The 14084-nt window shown below is 44.4% G+C and overlaps 1 protein-coding gene across 2 annotated transcripts in view; it reads left to right on the top strand.

The window, feature by feature from the left end:
- LOC135915504 (condensin complex subunit 1-like) overlaps positions 1-14084 on the top strand; it is a 54884-nt gene that overhangs the window by 10170 nt on the left and 30630 nt on the right. Inside the window, exons 10-19 of one of the 2 annotated variants that reach the window (XM_065448613.1) lie at positions 300-422; positions 1680-1889; positions 2997-3075; positions 6212-6353; positions 7301-7432; positions 7621-7703; positions 8069-8205; positions 9284-9537; positions 10860-10944; positions 11195-11331. In XM_065448613.1, coding sequence (XP_065304685.1) covers positions 300-422; positions 1680-1889; positions 2997-3075; positions 6212-6353; positions 7301-7432; positions 7621-7703; positions 8069-8205; positions 9284-9537; positions 10860-10944; positions 11195-11331 — 1382 coding nt within the window. Of the gene's footprint in view, positions 1-299; positions 423-1679; positions 1890-2996; positions 3076-6208; positions 6354-7300; positions 7433-7620; positions 7704-8068; positions 8206-9283; positions 9538-10859; positions 10945-11194; positions 11332-14084 lie in introns of both variants that reach the window. The other variant, XM_065448611.1, reaches the window with a different exon arrangement.

Genomic DNA, 14084 nt, shown 5'->3' with positions numbered 1-14084 from the left:
ACGTCCTTATGCATTGGTTCTATGGGGTATGTGGCTTTCCTGCGAAGGTGTTTGAATTAGTCCTTGACTGTAATGTAGGAAATTGCTCAGTATGTTCTGATCAATGAAAAGTCAAATGATGGAAGTCAGCTTCATTTCCTTCAGAAGAAATGTTGCTAGCTAGAGGACCGTACAAACAAAGACAAACGGGTGCTTTGTGTGGTTCTGTAGTTAGCACTGTATATTTCATTTTCTTTTTTCTCAAGATGTTGATGTGCAATCAGGTATCCCAAATTCATACCATCATATTATTTTTTCAGAGCTACACCATGCGGATTGGCGTGTTGACAGTTTTCTTCAAGATTGTGCTCGATGTCCTAAGCAAAGAGGGATTGGACAACAAGGAGAAGGAACTGAGAGACACACTCCTTGACCACCTGGAGGTTTGTTTTCCAGCATATCGCTAGCATTCACTTTGAGAGCATCGAGGCAGGGAGTACAGTTAAATATAGATCAACAAAAATGTCAGAAGAGTGGCCGGAGTCCAAGCTAAGCTTGTAGTGGTAACTAAATTTCTGCATTCTGCTTCTACCATAGCGACACAAGTTGCACGGAACTACATATAATTTGCCGATCTTGCTATGAACTGCTAAAGCTTTTCGAGGTTATCACTGATGTATTCCCAAGACCAGTGAGAGATTATCATTTAAGTTCAATTAATGGCATCATCAGTTTCGGAAATGTAGATGGAAATTTTAGCGTGAGGCAGCTTCACATGTTGATTTAGTGTAGATGTTTGTTTCTTACTGTGGACTGTACAGTGATGCGCTGTTAATCACAAATGTTAATGTTACAATCGCTAGCATGTGGTTGGTTCACTAACCCTTTCGTTTGTAACAGCAGCATATTCAGTAAAAAAAAAATGTATTTGCGCCTGTCAGCTATATGTTGTACACTACACTCTAACAAATGTTTGCACTTTTTGGAGCTTATCTTGTCCTCAACAAGTAATGGTCATCTATCTTGTGTGCTCAGTACTTCCAAGACGTGAGTAACATGGTTGCTATCAGCTTGACACAGCATTCTTGACAGGAAAGTATCAAGTGTTGAGTTTTCAAGGAAGATATACGTATATGCAAGCAATACAGATGGCAATTATTGTTTGAAAAAAAAGTTACACACTGTAGAGCATGTAAGGTGTTATTAAAGTGTACATCTAAGAGCAGAAACTATTTGACTCTTTGTAAACAAGGCAGATATAAGTGACATCAACTAGTGCCAAGGCTTATCTTCCACAATTATTGCACCCATTTTGAATTTTTTTTTATGGTTCAACAATAATTTCGCTTCAACCCGCCGTGGTTGCTCAGTGGCTATGGTGTTAGGCTGCTGAGCATGAGGTCGCGGGATCAAATCCCGGCCACGGCGGCCGCATTTCGATGAGGGCGAAATGCGAAAACACCCGTGTACTTAGATTTAGGTGCACGTTAAAGAACCCCAGGTGGTCTAAATTTCCAGAGTCCTCCACTACGGCGTGCCTCATAATCAGAAAGTGGTTTTGGCACGTTAAACCCCATATATTATTATTATTAATAATTTCGCTTCCTGCGCTCCACAAGGCACAAGTATCCTTTACCTCGCTCTCAAACATCTTGTGAACCCTGCCTTCTCACACATGTTGTAATCTCGTTCTCCTCTAGGAGCACATTTTAGATGAGAATGCCTTTGTGCGGGGCAAGGTCTTGCAGCTTTGGCAAGACATGTGCAACAGGAAGTGCATTCCGCTGGACCGGCAACAGGCAGTGCTCGAACTCATCACCAACAGGCTGTGCGACAAGTCTAGCGTCGTCCGGAAGCACGCAGTCAGCTTCGTCTCTGCCTACCTCGCCAGCAATCCTTTCCTTGCCAAGGTGGGATGATGCCAGCGGCATTTTATATTCGTAAACTTCAGCGCCATGCGCTGCCAAGAGAAAATACCATATTTCTTTCACTCTAACGTGTCCACGAATGTAACGCACAATTTTTCATGGCTAGAAACGAAAGATGCGACTCCCTCGACTGTAACACTCACTCCGATCTTCATAATGTAAAAAAAAGTGATAAGGGCAATGCCTTAGATATCCCACTCACCCTTTTTGGGGGTAAGAAAGAAAGTACTAATGGCAATTCGCACGAACTCAGAAAAAGTAAAGTTATTACATCTGAGCTACTGTGAATGGGGCACCATTTATCTTCGCTCTCGGACATGTCCTTATCACATCAATAGTCTTGGAGCCTCTTGACTTTGGATCTGTCTGACTGACTCTGACTGACTCTGGATTTCGGATACCGCAGCCTAACGAACTTGCACTTTGGGCACTAAGACAGTGCTATTGTAGACCCTGTCAAGTTCTGCTGTGTTATTGAATTCTTCCATGTTGACATTCTGAGCCAATCAGAGAGGACATAACTGCCCTTTCACTTAACCAGATAAAGCATAACTGCCTTTTGAGCCAATAAGAAATATGCGAGGTCGACAACATGGTGGAATTTGGATTGACAGGGTTCAGTGTAGCACCACCCAGGTCAAGTGTGGGTTTGAATACAGAATTTTTTTCTCAACAATGATAGCTCATCACTATTGCAGTTTTGGTTTCATACTCAAATCTAATGCACATTTGTTTATTGTCATTTCCTGGGAAATTTTTCGAGAAAAAAGCCTGTCATGCGTCTTCTTTCTTCAAGGTTCCATGTTCACGCTTTTAAAGAACTGATTTGCCAGATATATTGCTTTCTGACTTGTGTATTGCTTTCTCCACTTGAGTGAAACAAAATACATGAAAGCGATGACGTAGCTAACACAACCTTTCTTGCACTTTGATGCGCTGTCTCGGACTTTTTTCCTTATTGAGGTGGGCATATTGCGCTCTCAAATTTGTCGTAGTCATGCATATTATCAAGTCGTTCAAACACAGAACTGGTTCATGCCTGCAGAAACATCGTGTGACAGTGCCTTCTTTACTTTCATCACTGTATAGTTGTCACCTGATGAACTGAGGAAGAACCTTGCTGAGGAAGAGGAGAAACTGCAAGCTCTACGGATATTGCACAAAGATGGTGAGCAGTTTCACTATAGCGGCGCTCTGCAACCATGCACATCAGGTTGCATGGCCGCTTTGTGATTGTAGCGCATTGCGAAAATGCTTATCTACCTAACCTTAGTTGCACGTTAGAGGGTTTCGCTTGTCCATTCATGCATTATCCTCGTGGAGTGACAGGTTGCCAGAGAAGTGGAAGCAGTAGCAACGACTGTGGCGCTTGACGTCCCAAAACTGCACATTAGGTTATGGGGGGCTCAAGATCATTTTTGACCATGAGGGGTTCTTTAATGTGCGCCTGAAGCCCCAAACTGCACATTAAGTTATGGGGTGCTCCAGATAAATTTCGACCGCGAGGGGTCCTTTAAAGTGCGCCTGAAGCATAGTACATGAGCGCTTTTGCATTCAGCCCCCACGGGGTTGCGGCAATCGTGGCCAGGAACCGAACCTGAGACCTTGTGCTCAGTAGTGCAACACCATATGGTGGGTGCCACTATGGTGGGTGCGTTCTGCATTGTTGAACCACAACACGATGTAAATGTTTTCATACATGTGTGCTCCCTCTGAGAAAAAGAGGAAAGGACTGCGTGTTAGTGATTATGTGGCTGCCGACGCTTCACACCAGCAGCTAAGACGAACATGACTGGTCACTGCAACAACAGCGCTGTGTCTTCGTCTCTGGTTGAACTCTGGGCCACAAGGTGACGCTACATAGATAACGTCTATGTAGCGAACCAAATATATTCCAGAAAAGATACGTATATTGGCAGACTAAGGTTCTCCACTCGGGAACCCCATGGAGTCAAAATTGTCCAGCACCCTGTCGCAACATCATCTCTTGTAGCCTGCACCACCATTCTGGGACATTAATTTCACCAAAATAATTTTCATGGGGACAAGACTGCAATATGAGTGCCTCCCTTGAGGTTATTCTGTGGGGGTGCGTCTTTTATTGGTCATCTTTCATCTGCAATTGCCCTTCGCTAATCCAGTTAGCAAGAACAAATTAATTTATGCTTTGGGTAAAAGCTTACCTGAGTAACACAGTTCTTTCGTCATTTTTTATTCTGTCAGTCATTGTTACTGTAGTACCGATACGTTCCCTGCCTCTCAGTGCGGTTTCACACTTTCATTAGCATTATTCATTTTCAATAACCCAACACAGAAGTTGCCAAAAACCACGCTTCATGGTACTTCAAAAATGGCCTACTATGTCTACCGATAACGGGAAACAAACTTCGACTTTTTGTTTCTTAGATTGTTTGTTTCGTTAGCAAGACCTGCCAGTTGGTGCTGATGGCATAAAAAAAATAATAGCATAATACTCCAGACAAACAACAAAAAGAATAATAAGATTCATATCAGCTATCAGCTATTGTATCGTTCAACCAGATAGCTGTTGAATTATGCATGCGCATAGTTTTCTCTATGAACTTTTGTGAAGGAGTTGAGAAATGGTATGTGCTATTCAGCAGGGACTCGAGTTTTTCACTCATAAAGGCATACCTTTTTTACATTTTCGTGGTTAGATACTGGTTATTTCTTGAGTAGCTTATGTTCCTAAGAGAAACTGCAATGAAATGTGTAAAAAGGTAGGAGGAAATGCAAACCAGTGGAATCTTTCACTGAATTTGTCCCTTGGAAATCCTTAGTTGATATAATGCAGTTCAGTTAAAAGCCAATTCTTTTGCTCTTTTGTCACTGGTGCGAAGGTCACCCATCTCAGCTGTCACAAAGTTCAGTCACTTGAAGCAGCAGATAAGAATTGAACGAAATAGAGCAATCAAAAGGCATTATGTGCAGTTGAACTTCACAATAACGAAATCGGTGGGGAATGCGAAAAAATTCGCCTTTGCGAGAATTCCGTTGCTGCGAAATGAGACAGCTCAGACAGGTAACGTGTTGCAGAACGAAGCATTACTGTCAAAATTCCGTTAGCCTACTTTGGCAAGCTTTGCTGGAGGATATATAGAACTGCATTGCCGACAGTACAAAGTGCGCCGCATTCATCGATCAGCAGTGGCAGCACGGCCGTGGAGCAGTATTCTCGGTCAATTGCTTTCGGAGATACGATCACTTTTGCGAGATTTTGCACAACTCGGCACCCGACGCAGAGCAACAGCGCTCGACGCAGGCAGCAGCATTTCTCCTTCGCACGCTGTCGCCCGTAGACGCCGACACGTCCGGTGCCGAGTGCGGAAGTGATCGCATCTCGTGTACCCGAAGGTAGTCGATCTAGATTACGGCTCCTCCGCGCAAATCTACGTCCGGCAGCGAATCTGCACATGATGTCCGTCAAGCGGCAACAAAACCAGTGTTCTTGAAGCAAAAGATGTGTATTCCAAGACGATCGCTCAATTACGACCCGATGCATGGCACTCTGGTGGGACATGCATTTCCTTGTTTTTGCTGCATTTTTCTCGCTGAGGCGTGCATTATGCACTGCACTTGGTGAACAAAAACCATCGTCACATGTCGGTAGTAACATGCTGCCGCTTCAAACTGGCAGCCAACTAACAAGATGGCGGCCGCAACGTGTTTCTGGCATGATCGCCTGCCGTGCTCGGTTGTTTTCCTAAACAAAAATGGCGGCACCCACGCGAGTGTAATGTGGTGGTATTTTATGCAATTTTAGCTCAAAGAAATCGCATTTGAGCACATTTTATAGCCTGCTAGCCTTGCATGAGTAGGTAATATGTGGGGTTACATCCCGGCAAATTTCTTTGATGCGGGATTGTAGTACAGCGACATTTCGTTGTCATGAGAATTTTATTATTGCGGGTTTCGACTGTATATTACTGCAAACCTGATATCTGCTTTTCGCACGTGCTCAAGCATCCCGGTTAGCCATTAAGAGTTACACAAGAAACCTAACTGCAGTCATTTTGTTAAGGGGGGACGCGGGTCTTAGAGACGAAAAAAATCACGAAAATATAGGTTTCTTTGAAGCGGTATTTTCATAATATACAAAAACTGCCGCATGTTCTGACCAAGTTTCCCGCGTCAGCATATAAAAATGCTGTCAGGTTTGCTTCATGACTGGACATAACTGCAGTGAGCTATAACAGAGGTTTGACTTAACCACGGTTTGCGTGCTCGAGTAACCAGGGTATTAGTAGCATGTGTAGCTGAGTAATTTTTGCCATCTGCAGCAGATGGCGAAGACGAAGCAGAGGAGAACGAGGCAGATTCTTCGTGGATGGGAATCCTTCCAGGACTGCAAGATGTGCTCCAGGAGGGTGATGAGAAGGACAAGGACATGTCCTTGACTGAGGAAGAAAGCGTGGTGCTTGATGAGTAAGCCAAGTTGTTTCCACGATGGTTCCATCTTACTCCTTTACAGGATAGGCAACACTTTGCACTTTAGCTAACTGCAATGTTTGCTATGTTGTCCTTTGCACACTGTAAGCAATGTAAAACATAAAAAGTACAGTAGATAAGCGATAGCTTCCAACTGTTTTTTGATGACGGTTCTGGACACGCATACACAACAGCTAAACTAAGACTTACTTTGATTTTGTCTTGACAGCTGTCTTCCAAAAAAAGCTAATTTCTAAAGAATACAGTGGGCTACATGTACCACTGACGCAATGCATGGAAGACTTCCTTGCTATGCATTTGGAACTGTCATTATAGAGTTTTAAAAATACCACCCTTGAGCAGCCTTGCATAACACAAAAGCCCAAAGGCTTTTGCATGCCCTGTTTGCATTATTTTGCATGCCTGGCTGACAGCCTTTCGTAACGTTGCATCCGCTGCATGTAAAACTCTCTATTACACATTTGCCGGTGGTTGCCTGCCTTGACTCTCTTGGTCACGGTGCTTACGTTGTGCCAACCAAAATATGTATCAAAAGTTTAAATGCCAACATGCTCAAGAACAAGTTCTTTGTGCAAATGCGATTTGTTAGGTATTGCTGTTTAATGTCACAAAAGCCAGTTGTAGCGTGTTTCAGTGGCTTCATTTTTCACTTATGATGGCTTTATTACCTGACCGGACTTGTCAAATACTAACATACAGCAGCCAGCCGACCTTTTAGATGCCTCGAACTAGTAGTCATACTGTAGTGACGGCACCATCACATGCTAGGTAGGTGTAGCGCGTCTGTCACAGTACGCACGTTGCTTTGGGATGTGAAACCTGGCCAGTTGTAAATCTCTACATGGCACAAAGCAAGGCTTCTCGAATAAGCTTTTTTTTTTTTTTCTTTGCATTGTCAATGTATCTGACGAATGCCCTTTCAGGATCCTGAATAAGATAAGAGTGCTACTCAAAGACGGCAGCTGCGCGGAGGCGGTCGCGGTGCTCAAGAAGGCCATCGCCACATATCCGGATGTGAACCTCTTCTGCAATCCGACTGCTGACGAGGAGGGCTCGTGAGTTGTTGGCAATCATTTTGTGACACGGGGAACAAAAAGTGGTCTATTGCAGCTAACCACTTTTTGCTCTGGCATGCATTGACTGCATGCTGGAGCAATTGTCGACATGCTGTTGCGTCTTTGACTCATTCATCTCTTTTCCTTTTCTTTTTCTTTCCTATTTCTTTTTTTTTTTTTCTCCTCAGAGATGAGAACAAGAGTGAGGAAAATGGTGTCAAGGACAACACAGATCCAGTCCTCTTGAATGTCCTGAAAAAAATTTATCAGGGTATGTAGGATGTGCACATTTCTCACCCTTTCCTATGGCCAAAAGATTTTGTCCTCATTTTACGGAATTTAACGGCACAGACAAAACCTGCAGTGCAATTCCCTGGTCAATTCGGATCAGCCACCCACATCCTCGAAGTTATTGAACCCCAACTGAGCACTTATTGAACCCCAACTAAGCACTTAGCAAGAGTAGGCAGTACGATTTTACAAATCCCAGTATTACAGTTGAATGCAAGCTGCTCAGCACTCGATTCCTTGGTGGCTGTGCACACATTTGTCTGGCTACTTCATGCGCCTTCATCCACTGTCCGTTATGTTAAGGATTCCATGACCGTTTGTTCACTTCCCAGTATGTTATTTCAGGAACCAAGGTTGCTGTGCCTGACACACCAGCATCTGATAAAGAAACAGCTTCTCCGGATCCCCCACCCAATGATGCTGGGTCTGGCGAGGGCGTGGTGGAGCTCTACAAGCAGAAGATGCTTGTTTTGTATCTCAAAGTAAGTGCACTCAATACACAATTACATTATTTGTCTCTGCTGCAGAACTCTATCCCTTGTCTAGGCATCAACATGCATGGGGTGTTTTGCATGTTTCACAGTGAATTGCTGCTAAGGGCTCTTTCCAGACTTTTTTCGTGTGCTTTGTGGGTACGTAACCAACATGTTGCTTCTTCAATCTCTGGAAGTGATGCTGTGCTGTGGGCTGTTTAAGTTACTTCTTTAACGATTAGCGATTGACGGCGTTCTTTTCGAGCAACCGGACGCGAGCACGACGCCATTTTCCACTGCGTCCGCCGCCGCCGCAATCGAGAAAATTCTCTCTCGCGTATCGCCACCTGCTGGAAATGAAAGAAACTATGCCGAAACCGAGAGTCTAGTTCCTGACGACCTCCTAGATGGAGCTACATGTCCAAGCGCGCGGAAATTTGAACGGTGCAGTGCGCGCAAAACCGTCGATCATATATGATCGATGGCCTATGGGCCGGTCCCGAAAGTGTTAAAGGAAGTTCACCTGCTCTGTGATGTCACAGGAGTGAGTCAACATAATTGACTATCAGATGTATATACAAGTTGTCTCCAAGTTGGACAGCGCTGTATTTGCCACTGTATTCTTAGGTTGTCACTGACTAAACACGATTACTCCCACATTGAATTATGGAGAAGAAGAAGAAAGTTAATTTATATGACGACTCTAGCCTGAGTTGTCCTCGAAAGTGAAGGTGATGCTCAGTGGCAGAGAGTTGTTGACAGTTGCCATTGTCCCCTGAATCTGGCTGATGTGCCGTACCTGGAGCAGCCGCAAAGTTTAAGGGCAATGAGGTTGATAGTAGTGTGTACTCATGCAAAAGAAGGAAAACTACCTCGGCGCAAGGAGAAAGATGGTTGTCGTCTTTTGCTAGCCACCATGCTGCTATAAAGAGTTTATTAAAGGGGTCTACCTTACTAAACAGAGCAAACAAGACCACATATGACGTGGAACGAGCACACGAATGTGTCGCTATCTTTTCGTACTCTGCAGTTTCCCATGTCCCCCACTCCTTCAACAGCCTCCACTGTGCTTCCTTCCCCTTCGCAGGATTGCACCGACTTTGCCGAGAAGATTCAAGCCATGATACCAACGCTCTGCGAGATGCTCTATTCGCGCACCCAGTCCGACATACAGGAGGCCATCGCCTTCTTCGTGTCGGCCCACCGGCTGGGCATCAGGGGAGCAACCGTCGGCATCCGCAAAATGCTGCCCCTGGTTTGGTCCAGAGAGCAGTCCATTCGAGAGGCTGTCGCCAACTCGTACCGAGACGTCTACTTCAACCAGCCCTGCACCAACGCCAAGTGTGTAGCACTGACCTGTTTAAACCTCTAGACTCTCTAGCCGCGGTTTTGTGGTGTTTCGTACAAACTTGCTGAGAGGGAAAAATGTGGCACTGCAGTTGTTGAACCACTATGGAATTGACTGGGAGGACTGGCTTTGGATTGGCATATGTTGACTTGTGAACTGTCATACAGGTTTCGTTTTCATTTAATTTCACTTTAATAACTAAGCTCTGCAGCTCTGCAGGCCTTATTTTCTTTCCTCACCTTTCTCATTGCATTCAAATTTTCTCATAGCTTGCGAGTTTCACATGATAACCGTGGTGTCACTCATAATTTTATGTGTGTGCCATATGTCTATGTTTATAAAACAATCTATACAACTGTGGTGACACTTCCATCGGTAGTGAGCTTTATTGAGGGAATTAACCGTTGGAGTGTGCTAGGAAAATCCTCTAACCATGCATCAGCAGCAGTTTAGAGCCTGTGCACTGTATGTATGGAAAGTATAATTTACTCATTATTTTGCTAATATATTGTGCTGGCTTTGTTGCCCAAAACAAACAGTTATGCACCAATGCTTACATTGTTTGCTACAGTGTTTGCTAAGCTGTCAGCCAAACTGCTTGTATTTATCGCTGCTCCCATGCTGGATTCCCAGTCTGGACATATTCAAATTTTGCCAATTTGTCATCTCTGGCTAAGTTCAAATAGTCATCACAGATTGTTAAATAGACAGATAAGCGTACAGTGGCCATCTTAAGTCTCGTTCCAATTCTGATGAAGCCAGAAAAAAAGACAGATTTATAAAGACAGCATTGGACTAAAAACGATGCAGGCTTCTTCGCTTTCCATACAAGATTGTGGCCAAGCAGAATCTTTAGAAATTCGGTGGGAAGGTCACCTCTGTGCAAGGAAACACGGTCATGTTTTGTTATGCGGTTATTGTTAGGTATGTTGTGTTTTTTGTAGCTTGCTCCTGCTGACCCGGAGGGGCATCAAGTTGCAGAGAACTCTTCCAGGTGCATTCTATTACTTGGACCTGAAGCTGTCTTAGCTGTCAATGTAGACGGTCTCCGATGCTGGCTAGAATTGGAACACTCTGTCTGATTGGCTCTAAATGTCAACATGGTTGAATTTGACGACATGGCCGAATTTGGCAGCATCCAGAATCGCGCCTCTGGTTGAAGTGCCACTGAAGAAATCCACATAGGCACTAGTTCCACTTTTTCTTTCTGGGCAAGTTTTAGAGACTCTATGATTCACACTCTCTTTTGGTTTTGACTTAATTTTAGGCTCCTGTGTAACTTTGCACTGCTGTTTTCTTTTTCTATTTTTTACAGGACAAGAGCACGAAACATTGCAGACGGCTTGTCCGAGCTTGTCAACGTTGTGACGACTAGCGAGCTAATATGCCTCGAACAGCTGGTAAGATAGCGGTGTTCATTTAGTACAGCACATTCGTTTTCAGATTCAACAACAATGTGAAAAAGTTGTTGTAAAGCGTTATTGCAAATGCAAACAAGTGAAATGCAATAACAACGATCTCACTGAAACAATCGCGATGCATTACTCAAAAATTACTTTGCAGCAAAGGCGAGCAGGCAGCAAGCCATCATAGAATTTATTTTTAAAGTGTCACGGCACTGTCTGCATAACTGCTTACCTCGTGGTTCAGGTGACGGAATTAGTGAAGACCGGCGACATATCCTCCATGGTTCTGCGATTCCTGTGGGAGAGATACACAATGGAACAGGCAGACTCCTCCAGGGAGGACTGCCTTGCAGCCACCCAGCTGCTTTCCATGGTTGCCAGGTGTGTGCCCCAAGAGCTTTGTTTGTCTGGAATGTCTCATTGTGCTGGTTGGTTTACCTTCGCTGTATCAATTAACTGCTCTGATTACCACTACAAACAAACCTCCATATATAGTGAACACAGTTAAAATAACACATTGGAAGTAACGATGTAAATGCAAAAATTTCAGTGACCAAGCTTTACTCCAAAGAGTGAACTTTAATGCCACACTCTAGGGATCTGCGAATACTCGAATGTTGCCGATTCAGATATCTACTATTTTATTTTTCGAATATTCAATATATTGGTTGTAGTGATGAGTGCAGTGCCACATGTCACGTGCGCTGCAGAGCCCCTCAAGGAAGTGTCGCCACTCGTGACACATGTACGAGGTTGGGGCAAGGGGAGCCGGTCGGCTTGTGCGTCTCCTTTTCTAGCACGGCTGTGGCTCTGCACGGCTGTCAGCGCAGCCGAGCACTTGTGCAGCCCGCGCTCTGCCCTGTCTTGGGGGTAATCTGCTGGGCATGCAAAGACTGGGCAAGCTCAGATGGCGTCTCCTTGGGACTTTAGTGCTGTAGTTTGCGCAATCTCGAGTTTCAAAGACGTGTTGACTCGAGAGGCAGATGATGCATTTGTGCCCCACTGCGAGCGCTTTTTTCATGACAGCATCGTCCCACTGGGGTCGACGCTCAGCTGCAGGGGCAGAGCGGACACGAAAGCGTGGCTGGCTTCCCTTTGCATCGCCAATGTGAGGATGTCATCAACACGGCATGAAATTCGCTCATTCAAATTTACTTTCTTCCGATTGCCTGATAATGCGAGAAATTTTGTGGCCCCTTCCAAAAATCCATCCGCCAGTGTACTTACTTGCATTAAAGATGGAATTTCAGTATAATATAACGAAGCAAATTGCCAATTTTACAGACTTCACTATTACCAAAGTTTAACTGTGTAACAAACAGTTCTTAATGTTCCGTACAATTACAACAAACACTTCAAACACGGTCGTGGTAAAAATACGGTGTACGCAAAGAAAAATAAATATCTGAACAGGCCTTCTAAAGCACGAGAGGGACACCTGGAACGCACGCCCCGATCCAGTTCAGCTGGTATGACTGGATACAACGTCCTAGATGAGTGAGTTTCGCGCATAGATTTATGAAGCCGCGAGCATTCCCATCGTTGCTGTCAATCAAGCGGTTGAAGTAGGTGTAAACCTGGCACTATGCGCTGCTCTGCAAAAGTGCAAAGGGTTGGCAGTTACTATCATTTATCTTAACATCGTGATTCGTCGGCACTTTGTTTACGTCGTTGCTGATAACTGAGCGTAAAGACGCTCAATCGTTCGAACTTCGTACTTTTGCAGCTGGAGCCGCACAAAAAACATAACTTGACAGCTTTTGGCGAGCTCAGCCTCGCGTGGCTGAGCTCACCTGAGCTTGTTATTTCTGTTATTGCTGCCATTTTGAATGTTCGTACTTTGCAAGCTCTGTGAAAATGTTTTTTACTACTGCCTGTGGGTGCAGAGTTCACCAAATATCAGCTTGACCGTAGTGCTGCATTAAAAAACCATGTTGTAGTATTAGCAAACAGGAGGCAGTGGCTGCACTCCATTTGCAAAAAGTTAAACGATGCTTTGTTTCACAACTGCTATATGCTGTTTGTACTGAACTTAAGAATGCCGTGGGGAATTACTTCACGGGCATTGTGCACGAGTTTTACCGATAACAGCTCATTCGACTCATTAGTCAGGTAGTTCAATTCACTCGTAAGCACGCAGCAGATGTAGTTTCACAATGCAAAAAGGCTTGAGTTTGCAGTGGAGGGAATAACGCTTTGAATAAGACTACTGCAGAAAAACGAATGTGTCACTAACTTTTTGCACATTTTGAAGGGCAAGTCCACATATATTGAACTACTGATATAATGACCACTTATTGTGAAGCTACAGTCGAAATTCACGATAACAAAATCCTGCAATAACGAAATATTATCGCATCCCCGGTGAACGCTCATAGGATTCAGTGCATTTTGTACCTCTCGACAATGAAACGTCGCTGTACTACAATCACGCATTTACGAAATTTGCTGGAATGTAACCCCACATACGATCTACTCACACATGGCTAGTAGGTTCCGAAATGTGTAAAAAATTGCGTAAAATACTACCACATTACACTTGCATGGTCACTGCCATTTTTGTTTACAAAAACAACCAAGCGCCAGAAGTGACCGCGCCAGAAACATGCCATGGCTGCCATCTTGTTTGTTGACCGCCAATTTGAAACGACAGCATGTTGCTACCAACAAGTGGCAACGATTTTTCAAACAAAACAGTAAAACAAAATGCAGCAAAAATAAGAAAATCCACATCACACCGACATGGAATTGCTTACGGTGCTTGAGATGGGGATCGCAGCATGAAGTGCCATGCATCGGGATGTGATTGAGCGATCGTCCAGGAATACATATCTCTCGCTTCAAGAATGCCGCTTTCGGTGCCACCCAACAGGCGTCACATGTGGATTCGGCACCGGACGTAGATTTGCACGAAGGGGCCATAACCTTGGATAGATTGCCTTCAGGTACACAAGATATGATCACTCTCACGCTCGGCACCGGATTCGTTGGCATCTACGGGCAACAGCATGTGCTGGAGAAATGCTGTTGCATGCGTGGAGCACTGTTGCTCTGTGTTCGGTCCCAGTTTAAGCAATATCATGCAAAAGTGATCATATGTCCGAAAGCGATCAACCGAAAATACTGCTCCGTGG

The sequence above is a fragment of the Dermacentor albipictus genome, chromosome 2, assembly GCF_038994185.2.
Source record: "Dermacentor albipictus isolate Rhodes 1998 colony chromosome 2, USDA_Dalb.pri_finalv2, whole genome shotgun sequence".
Lineage (NCBI taxonomy): Eukaryota > Metazoa > Arthropoda > Arachnida > Ixodida > Ixodidae > Dermacentor > Dermacentor albipictus.
This window is presented reverse-complemented; position numbering and strand designations above follow the sequence as displayed.